Below are 11,165 nucleotides of genomic sequence, written 5' to 3' on the forward strand. Positions count from 1 at the left end.
CCAATGAAATGCAGCGTTGTTTGCTGTTGCGGGCGCGTCTAGTGCGCATGCGCCGTTTACAGCATGGGGCATGGAAGGGCAGAGCTTTAATCATAGCGGACACATGAATCTTGCAACACACATATAATGTGTTTTAACTTTTAAATTGGTACGACAGTCACAGTTATTATTAAAGACAGTACATTCAAGTATCCAAAATGTTTCGTCATAGCAAGGGATTCATTACGAAACTCAAGAATTTGAGGTGAGTAATACTGCTCTTGTCAGTTCAGTTGATTTAAACTTCAGTCCTTCGGTTTCAGATATATGCGTGATGTTATTTAGGCTGTTGATAGTATTTTAAATTGGATTATTTTATCTTTCAGGTCATTGTTATTAATTGTCACCATTTTTATAAATATAACTTTGGATGTTTGAGATGTGTTATTATGTAATGCTGTTGGAAAAGCTCAGTCATGCTGATTAGTGTGATCTGTAAGTCTGATGAATGAGGGCTGTGTTAGTCTCCAGGGCTCATGGAGGTCAAGAGGCAGCTCTGCTGTAGAGAGAGCACTGCAGTACACAGTGGGACACAAGATCCACGGGTTCACTGTTAAAGAGGTAAAGAAACAGGAAACAAATCATGAAAATGCCTATGTTTCTATTTCTATATCTCATCCATCAGTGAAGCAGGGGTTTGCCTTACACTTTAAGAGTTTCTATTAAAAAAAATAATAATTTTACAACCTTAAGTGGCTTGATTTAATTAATACTGTAGCCTTACATTCAGAAAACATTTTTTTTAAATTGAAAAGTTTATTGATCTTTTAAACTAAATTTTATGGCTCATACATGATATAGTGAGAATACGGAGCTCGTTCTCAATGAGGACCAAAACACAACTATTTTATTCAGGGGCCTAAACTCAGCAAAATCAATGCAGCTTTTATTTCTTTGACCAAAAACTAAGATGAAATTCTTATATCTTGTAAATAAATGACAGTAAAACAGTAAAACACTCTATATCACTCTGTATCTCCTAATAATATGTCTTAGTAAGATATTTGAATGGTCTCTCTGTAGTTTTAAAAAGTGTAATACAAAGCAGTACAATGAAGCCTAATAGATTATATCTGATACTCACATTTTAACATGATTTCTATAAAATGTATAATCAAGTGAAGTTGCTGCAGTCCAGTAAATGTTCATCTTGAAATTTTAGAATACACCATAAAGTTGTTATCATGTTTATCTCATAAAAATCTGTAAAATTAAACAAAACTAAAAGGCCTATTGCTTGCTTAAAAAAGTATGAACTATTAATTGGACAACAGAATGCATGTAGTAGATTCTGTACAACAATTTTTTTGTTGGAAAAATTGAAGTCTCACCAGTGCTAGTCCTCCAGACGTTTACAGCACTTGTATTTTTCTAGGTAACAGCAGTTCCAGATTTGTTCCTAACAGCCGTTAAACTCTCCCATGATGCCACAGGAGCCCAGTATCTGCATGCAGCCCGAGACGATTCCAACAATCTCTTTAGGTACAGTGCTTGATGGACACAAACACTTTGAAACATCTGAGGATTTTAATTTGAAACCCATTGTATTCCCCGTTGATGTACATATTGTTTTGAGTGTGTGTTCTGCGTGTGTTGTTACAGTGTGCAGTTTCGTACCACGCCAATGGACAGCACTGGTGTTCCTCACATCCTGGAGCACACCGTTCTGTGTGGATCCCAGCGCTTCCCCTGTAGAGACCCCTTCTTTAAGATGCTCAATCGCTCGCTCTCCACCTTCATGAATGCCTTCACAGGTACTAACTTGACAGGTGCTTGTGTTTAAGTGAGTGTGTGTGACTGGTATTTCTGATTATGTCCATCTCTCTCACCAGCGAGTGATTACACGATGTACCCGTTCTCCACCCAGAATGCCAAAGACTTCCAGAACCTTCTGTCAGTCTATCTGGACGCTGTCTTCTTCCCTTGTCTCAGAGAACTAGACTTCTGGTACATGACTCTGAAATGTACTCAAATAGTGTATGTTTTCCATGGCACATAAATTAGTTCTGAAAAGGATTTAAAGTTATTTTTTTATTATTATTATTTAGGCAGGAGGGCTGGAGGCTGGAGCACGAGACCCCCACAGACCCCACGAGTCGTCTGGTGTTCAAGGGTGTGGTGTTCAATGAGATGAAAGGAGTATTTGTAAGGAAATTCTTCAGTGCTCTTTTGATAATAAAAAAATAATAATAATATATGGTGATAATAAATAAATTAATATCAAACCAACCGTAAACTTTTGAATGATCGTGTAGGTATCAGCCAATATTATGTTTTCTTAAACTCCAGAATTACTCGCATTGATCTGTTTAACCAAAATCCAAAAAGTTTTCCTATATATAATATATACATACACACACACACACAGATGCAGTGACATATTCAGTATATTGAAGTGTGCAATATGCATATTTAATGCTATTATAATGCAGAAATTTATTTTTACACTATGGCATAATGGCTGCTATGATGGTGCTATATGCATATTATAATTTCACAGGGTGGGTTTTGTTTTACTGGTGATGGCCAAAACGATCATTTAATGTACAAAACAAAAACAAAAAAACTGTTTACTACTGCTAGACAAATAAATACATAAATAAATAAACACACACAAATTTTATGGACACTTCAATATACTGAATGTGTCACTGCATCTGTCCTTTTCCCCTATTGAAAATATGAGTTACAGTGCTCTCTATTGTTTTGAGTTTTAAGACTTACAGGCTCATCTGGTACTTTTGTATGTTTTGTTTGTGTAGTCAGATAATGAGCGTCTGTACGCTCAGCACCTGCAGAATAAACTCCTGCCGGATCACACATACTCTGTTGTGTCAGGAGGGGAACCGCTAGCCATTCCTGACCTGACCTGGGAACAGCTCAAACACTTCCACGCCACACACTACCACCCCAGCAATGCACGGTACGCACAGAAAACTCTCTGATTCAGTAAATGACTTTGCAGAAAGCAGACAATGCTCATTATTGCCTGTTGTTTGTGTGTTTTGCAGGTTCTTCACATACGGGGACCTACCGCTGGAGCAGCACCTGCAGCAGATCGAAGAAGAGGCTCTGTCTAAATTCCAGAGAACAGAACCAAACACTGCAGTTCCACCTCAGACACACTGGGACAAACCTGTAAGTTTAAACAATACACACATGAGAATGACCAGTATAATAAACACAGAGAATTAGTGATGGGAGAAATGAAGCTTTTCAAAACTGATTTAGTTGATTTGCATAATGATTCACTTTTTTCGAATAACACCATAATCTGGCTGTACCCTGTGGTCAAAATATAAATAAATACAACCTCCAAGCAGGTATAATAACGCCTCTTGAGTCTAGCGACAAATCCTCAGAATTTTGAAATGTTTTGAAAAGCAAGGTTTGAAACTGTTTGATGTAATGAAGCCTCATTTGTTAAAATCACGTGACTTGGCAAGTTTAAACTGATTTTAACCAACAGATTCATAAATGTTTTGAAATCAAGGTTTCAAACCACTTATATGAAACAAGAGTTTTGGAATTGTTTCGAAACCAAGATTTAGAAAAATGAAGGGGCCGTTTGCAATACATTTTCAGCCAAAAAACGGGAAAACATTTTATGCATTTTACCTGTTCGTTTACACAACAATTGAATTTTGGGGACTGAAAACAAATATTTTTGAAAACCGGTTTCAAAGTGCAAGTTTTTGAGAATGCCACCATTATCGTTTCTATGTAAACGCCTTAAAATACAAGTCGATTTTAAAGGCAAGCGCGAATAAACATACACAACATTGGCGAATTATGGTACTGTTGCTGCTGCTCAGGGTTGCTAACGCTTCTTCAGCAAAGTGTGGAATTACTTCACACTTTTTCATACAGCTTTTTGGCTGTTTTCACAGATATGTGTAGATACAAATCATTTTGAAAACGTTGTCTTGTATACGTAAAATTTTTAAAGACGCAAGGCTGTAAACGCAGCCTAAGATGTAATGAAGCCTTGTTTGCTGAAATCAAGTGGCCTGGGAAGTTTAAAAACAAGCTCTAAACCACTGATTTGACGCAAAAGGTTCAGAAATGTTTCAAATAACAAGGTACAATACAGTTTGACATAATGAAGCCTCATGTGCTGGAATCACATGACGTGGCAAATTTGAGACGAGCTCTGAATGTATGATTCGAAACAAAAGATCCCTAAATGATTCATGAAGCACCCATCACTACAGAAAATGCAACTTAAAAACAGCTTTGTGAGGTTTGTCATGTCTTGTTTTTGTGCAGAGAGTGGATCATGTGACTTGCAGGCCTGATGCACTTGCTCCTGATCCCATCAAACAAAACACGCTCTGCATGAGCTATCTGCTGGGAGAGTGAGTGGACAAATATTACGTTCCTTGTCATTTTTGTATTTTTGTTTATTGTGTTTTCACCGTCTAACTGCATGCCTGCATGTGTTTCAGCATCACAGACACGTTTGAGGCGTTCATTCTGAGCCTCCTCTCCTCTCTGATGATCTCTGGTCCAAACTCTCCCTTCTACAAAGCCCTGATCGAGCCCGAAATCGGTTCAGACTTCTCCTCTTCTGTGGGGTACGTTGTTTGACAAAACTATCAAATCAGTTCAGCTTTCTGATTATTGAGAGTGAAGCTTTATAAATGTGTGGTTGATGCAGATTTGACGGCAGCACTAGACAAGCGTCTTTCACCATCGGTCTTCAGGGCATGGCAGAGGACGACACCGAGAAGGTCAAACACATCATTGCCCAAACCATCGATGACATCATTGCGTGAGTGTTGACTGGGTTTTTATTGCTTTAATGCAGTGAGGTGTTTTAAATGAAATCAGTGTACAGATGTCTGGATTGACTGTGAGAATCTGAACTGATGATCAGTTTAGATAAGAGCACCTGATGAATGAATGAATGTTAATAAATTGCTGTTTCAGAACCGGTTTTGAAGAGGAGCAGATTGAAGCTCTGCTGCATAAAATCGAGATTCAGATGAAACATCAATCCACCAGCTTTGGTCTAGCTCTCGCTTCAGTGAGTAAACACTCACACAGTGTCATTTTAGAATCATTAAGAGGTTTTATCAATATTTTAAATTATATTTTATATTTTACTTTCAATTAGATTTGGATGTTTCAATGATTTTTTATTTATTTATTATTATACTTTTTTTTTTATTCTGTCCTTTTTTATGTCTATGTAATTTTCATTTTTAGTGTTTATTTACGTTCATTAAGTTAAGCTAAATGCCAAGTAATTCCAAATAAACCAAGTAATGTTGCTATATATATATAAATATGTATATATATATATATATATATATATATATATATATATATATATATATATATATATATATATATATATATATATATATATATATATATATATATATATATATATATATTCTTTATTTTTAATACATTTTAGTGTTTTATTTTAGTTAACTTTAATAACCCTGAAACATACACAAAAATGTGTGCTTACATTTTTATTTTATTTTGCAATAACTTTTGCGATACTAATAAATATGTTTTGGAAATTGACAAACTTGAATAAGAATAAAAAATAAATATTAGATATAAAACTTAATTCGTTAAAATTATAGTTTTTTTTTTTTTTTTACAAAATGTGTTAGATGAAATATTATAGAAGTATAAAACAATACAAATATTAGAAGTACAATATATATAATACTAAATACCATTTTATTTTATTTTGATATTTACTTTTATTTTTATTTTTTTTAAATAAGTTGGTTTAAGGAGATTTGACTAGATATTTGAGGGTAACATTCCAAAACATTTTCACACTTACTAAAAATATAACTTGCAAAATATTAATTATATTATATTAATAATATTAATAATAACATTACCTCTGGCTGCGTGTCTGTCTGTCTGTCAGTATATTGCTTCCTGTTGGAATCATGATGGTGATCCAGTGCAGCTGTTGAAGATCAGTGAGAGTGTGTCCAGATTCCGGCAGTGTTTGAAGGAGAACCCTCGCTACCTCCAGGACAAAGTCCAGCACTATTTTAAGGTAATGAACCCTAAAACTAGAAAACACTGAATTCATTGTTGGAGTGCTTTAGAAAAACAGCATTTATAACAGGATATTTGTTTCATAATTGCGATTTATTATTATTATTTTTTTGTACATGTTTGGCAAATTGTAATGTGTGTCTGTTCCTGTTTCAGGATAACGCCCATCGACTGACGCTTACCATGAGTCCTGATGAGAGATTCTTGGAGAAACAGGCTGAAGCTGAGGAACAGAAGCTCCAGCAGAAGATACAGAACCTTAGTGATGCAGACCACAAAGACATCTATGAGAAAGGTGTGATCATGAGACCACAGGAAGGACCAGAATAATCAGTCTGCCTCTCTTGTGTAGATGGTGTAATGTTGTTGTTGCTTCAGGTTTGCAGCTGTTGGCCGCTCAGAGCACGACTCAAGACGCTTCCTGTCTTCCTGCATTAAAGGTGTCTGACATCGAGCCCATCATTCCCTACACACCTGTACAGCCGGGAACCGCAGGTGAAATGCACATGCATACATATAAAAAGCACAATAAAATGATATATGCAAAATAAAATGATAGATGCAAAAAACGATTCTCTACATTTACTGTCTAGGCGGTGTACCTGTACAGTACTGTGAGCAGCCCACCAACGGCATGGTGTATTTCAGAGCCATGTGCAACATCAACTCCCTCCCTGAAGACCTGAAGATCTACGTTCCTCTGTTCTGCAGCGTCATCACCAAGTATGAAACCTTTGTGGTTTATCACTGCTACATACTTTAGCATTGACTAGATATTATCCATTATATACCAGCACTCAATCACACCAGTCTATGTGAGAATATATATTTAATGTTTTTATTACTGTATATTTTTTAAATGTGACTTCCAACAGATGCAGTTATATATTCAGTATGTGGATATGTGCATTATGCATCTTTGGTACAACATTGACATATGCAGATATGTATTTTTCACATGATCCTCAATCTAATCTCAGGTTGGGTTGTGGAGAGCTGGATTATCGTCAGCAGGCCCAGCGTATTGAGCTGAAGACTGGAGGGATGTCTGTGTCTCCACAGATTATTCCAGACACTGATGACCTTGATCTGTATGAACAGGTATCTCCTACATGTGAATTTACATAAATATAATGCATATCCATTTTTAAAGTGGGGGTGATTTGATATAGCAGTTCAAATCTCCCAACTGGTAGCCAGAAGGTTGTAGGTTTGAAACTATGAATTGTGGAGATTGATCTTGTGCTTGCATTAAAGCAAAGTATGCTTTCTCTTTATTCATGTTTTTTAGGGTATTATCCTGTCATCTTCCTGTCTGGAGAGGAATCTACCTGACATGTTTCAGCTGTGGAGTGACATTTTCAACAGGTTAGTCTTTTTTTAAAGAGACGGATCTCTGAATGATTTTAAACTGACGCAGAATCTCTCATGCACATCTCCAGCCCTCGTTTTGATGACGAGCAGCGTCTGCGTGTGCTGGTTATGATGTCAGCTCAGGAGCTGTCCAATGGCATCTCGTACTCCGGTCACATGTACGCGATGACGCGTGCGGCTCGAACCCTCACCCCCACAGCAGACCTGCAGGAGGCCTTCAGCGGGATGGACCAGGTCAGTGCTGGGATGATGATCTCCAGTCCTTGACAGCTTTAAGTAGAATAAATTGATGTACGTTTGTTTTTTAATATCAGGTGAAGTTTATGAAAAGAATAGCTGAGATGACCGATCTGACTTCAGTTTTGAGGAAACTTCCCCGGATAAAGAGACACCTGTTGAATCCTGAGAACATGAGGTACATGAAAAACGAACAAATGAAAGTTTTATCATGTAGAATTGGTCACACAAGCCTTACCCATGTGTATTTATTCAAAGGTGACTTTACATAGTTTTTGTAGATCTGTTTTGACTGGGAAACGTATTTCATTAGTGTGTCCTGCTTTAAACTATACTTGGAAACATTATTAATAATTAATTACATTAATGGGCATGGTTTCAGGTGTGCAGTGAACGCCACGCCGCCGAAAATGTCAGAAGCAGCTGGAGAGGTGGAGAGGTTTATGGGTAATATAGCAGCCAACAGGAAAGAGCGCAAACCTGTCAGACCAACCATCGTGGAGGTGAGACGTCGCACTTTTCTTTTAAGAAAACACAACTTTTCACAATCAATTAAGCTTTGATTGTTTGTTTTTCCTCTCATAGAGAGCGTTAGATCCTGAAGCTGGATCATCTGCGAGTCGTAAACTAATCTCAGTGAGTGCATTTACAGCAGCATTACAGCAGCATTCAGGTTTGATCGATCTGTAGCGTTCTCACCGATCTCTCCCTTCATCCTGCCAGGAGCCTCATTTTAAACCCTGTCAGATGAAGACGTATTTCCAGCTTCCGTTCAATGTGAACTTTGTCAGCGAGTGTGTGCGGACCGTCCCTTTCACACACGCCGATTATGCCAGGTACAACAAACACACTCTTGGAAAACATTGTTCATTATGCTCATTCGCATTACAAGTTTACACACACAGATTTATTATATTAAGTTATGATATCATGATTATGATTTTATTTTGATGAATCATGCAGTCCTTTGCTTAATCACAATAAATCATATGTTGTTCTCTCTCAGTCTGTGTATTTTAGCAAGGATGATGACTGCTAAGTTCCTACATGGAGAGATCAGAGAAAAGGGTGGGGCCTATGGAGGCGGAGCTAGAATGGGAGGAGGCGGCCTGTTCTCATTTTATTCATATAGGTACATATTACTCATTTCATTGGATCTGATGCAATGTATCCATTAGTGCATTTCCTTCATATATATAATGATGTTTAAGTTCCAAGTCGATCATGTTTTTTATTATCTGATTAACATGACAATCTCCCAGAGATCCAAACTCCACCCAGACGTTGTCGGCTTTCCGTGGCGGAGTAGAGTGGGTGCGAGCGGGAAAGTTTACCCAGCAGGACATTGATGAGGCCAAGCTGTCCGTTTTCTCAGCCGTGGATGCCCCTGTCGCCCCCTCAGATAAGGGTCAGTAATGTTGGCTGTCTTGGACACTGAGTGACATTTTAGCCCATCTGTGTATTATTACTAGAGTTGTTTTAGGTTTATAAAGGATTCTCAAATATTTAAAGTAAATGGTAAATGGTAAATGGACTGCATTTATATAGCGCTTTCAACAGACCACATGGCCATCCAAAGCGCTTTACAATTTGCCTCACATTCACCCATCCACTCACTCATTCACACACCGACGGCGGTGTCTGCCATGCAAGGCGCCATCAAGCTCGTCGGGAGCAGCTGGGGTTAGGTCTCTTGCTCAAGGACACCTCGACACTTGGTCAGGTGGAGCCGGGGATCGAACCACCAACCTTCCGGTTTGTAGACAACCTACATGAACCACTGAGCCACTGCCGCCCCATATAATATTTGACGTTATATTCATGGTTCTTTTTAAAATATAAAATTTTAAAATCGAAAAATAAATTATGATTATTATTTATTGGAAAAACCCTGGCTTAGATGTTTGTACATGTGGATGTTTTGTGATTGATTGTTGTTTACATTTTGGGAAGTGTAGAAGTGTTTCAAATGTTCAGGTTCTTGTTTTTGTTTAAATGCTCAGAGGCCTGTTGCATGAAGTTAGCTAACTAACAAAGTAGGTTTCGAGTTGACAGAACTAGAGATGCACCAATCGACCGGTCAAGTCGGTAGATTATTTTTTGCATGATCAGCTCAGACCAGTAACCAAAAATATATTAATTAAAATGTATGTACTATAAATAAGTAGCAGCAAAAGTTGAGCAATTTTGTCTAACTGTAAACTGCTTTAATTTTAAGCGAGAGATACTGGGAGTGGTTTCATTGTGTCAGCAAAGTCGCTTGCTCACAGCTGATTGGTCCAGTTTGGGTTTGCGATTTATAAACCAGAATAAAACTTGCTCCAGGGCAGGGTAGCTGTAGCATTAGTTACCATGGTGACAAAACCCGCTCAAAACAAACCCACCTTCCTGAACCTGAAACTCAAGAGTTTGCTCAAACTAAACGTGAACTTACCTGGGGGGTAAAAACTGAAACCGGCTTTGTGCTACAGGCCTCAGGTGTTTGGATGTTGCTGAGTTCGTGTTCTTGGATATTTGCTGTCTAGTTCACAAGGACCTTGTTATTGTGCTGTAGGTTTGGGGCGTTTTTTAAACGGCATTACAGATGAGATGAAACAAAGATACAGAGAGAGACTGTTTGCAGTGACTGATAAAAACCTCATTGACGTCGCTGGCAGGTAACAAAACATTTAAATGTATATAATAAAATTATTAGTGCTGTCAAACAATTAATCGTGATTAATCATGTTTTTGTTTACATAATATGTGTGTGTACTGTGTATATTCATTATGTTCAGACATGCGTGTATACAATAAAGAAAATGTTATGTCTATACTAAATATATTTATAAATATATGAATATACATGTATGTAAATGTAAATATTTTCTATATATATATATATATATATATATATATATATATATATATATATATATATATATATATATATATATATATACACACATAATATTTATTTATACTTTTTTGTATTCATATAATACTTACATTGTGTGTGTTAAACAGGTATCTTGGTGTCGGTCAGCAGACATGTGGAGTGGCTATTCTTGGCCCAGAAAATGAAAGCATCAGAAAAGACCCATCCTGGGTGGTCAAATAAGACTTCTTACCTCTTCTTATTATTAGGATTGTGAAAGATATGCACACGCTCCTGGACCACGCACAAATCAGTCTTGTTCTGTTAGAAGAGTCATCATGAGGTGCTTAAAGAACCTGAATTAAAATTCTCTGAAACACAACACGTTGTTGATGGACTCGTACGACTCTGCAGTTGTAATTTGAGTGAGATTTGTAAGTTAGAAATTATTTATGTGTAGAATTATAATAAACTTGACCATGTTTAACAAAAAAAAAACTGTAGTTCTAAGTTTCAAAATGTAATGACTTTTTTTTTTTTGTAACTTACATTTTTGTCCTCTAATTACTTTTGAGTAACTTTTTAAAATTGATGCCCAAGGGTTAATAAATGAAACAAA

General features: G+C 37.0%; 1 protein-coding gene across 1 annotated transcript; it reads left to right on the forward strand.

Moving 5' to 3' along the window:
- The first annotated feature begins 20 nt into the window (after positions 1-20).
- On the forward strand, positions 21-10,928 carry pitrm1 (pitrilysin metallopeptidase 1). Its single transcript, XM_052548059.1, has 27 exons — positions 21-244; positions 504-600; positions 1,415-1,521; positions 1,642-1,793; positions 1,872-1,986; positions 2,088-2,184; positions 2,802-2,962; positions 3,051-3,177; positions 4,309-4,397; positions 4,488-4,616; positions 4,700-4,813; positions 4,972-5,068; positions 5,942-6,076; positions 6,235-6,373; positions 6,457-6,573; positions 6,672-6,801; positions 7,059-7,179; positions 7,370-7,446; positions 7,521-7,686; positions 7,767-7,867; positions 8,072-8,192; positions 8,275-8,325; positions 8,413-8,525; positions 8,696-8,821; positions 8,952-9,097; positions 10,244-10,346; positions 10,696-10,928. The coding sequence occupies exons 1-27, from the start codon at positions 198-200 to the stop codon at positions 10,787-10,789; spliced, it is 3,072 nt and encodes a 1,023-aa protein (XP_052404019.1). The 5' UTR covers positions 21-197; the 3' UTR covers positions 10,790-10,928.
- Positions 10,929-11,165: the final 237 nt, after the last annotated feature.

This window comes from Carassius gibelio, chromosome B2 (genome assembly GCF_023724105.1).
Source record: "Carassius gibelio isolate Cgi1373 ecotype wild population from Czech Republic chromosome B2, carGib1.2-hapl.c, whole genome shotgun sequence".
In the NCBI taxonomy this organism is placed as follows: Eukaryota; Metazoa; Chordata; class Actinopteri; order Cypriniformes; family Cyprinidae; genus Carassius; species Carassius gibelio.

Bases quoted from the DNA above. Each gene is read 5' to 3' on its own strand.
- pitrm1 (XM_052548059.1), top strand. From the start codon at position 198: ATGTTTCGTCATAGCAAGGGATTCATTACGAAACTCAAGAATTTGAG. The intron at 7,447-7,520 runs GTTAGTCTTTTT...GCACATCTCCAG, and splicing joins TGGAGTGACATTTTCAACAG to CCCTCGTTTTGATGACGAGC. The intron at 7,687-7,766 runs GTCAGTGCTGGG...TTTTAATATCAG, and splicing joins CCTTCAGCGGGATGGACCAG to GTGAAGTTTATGAAAAGAAT.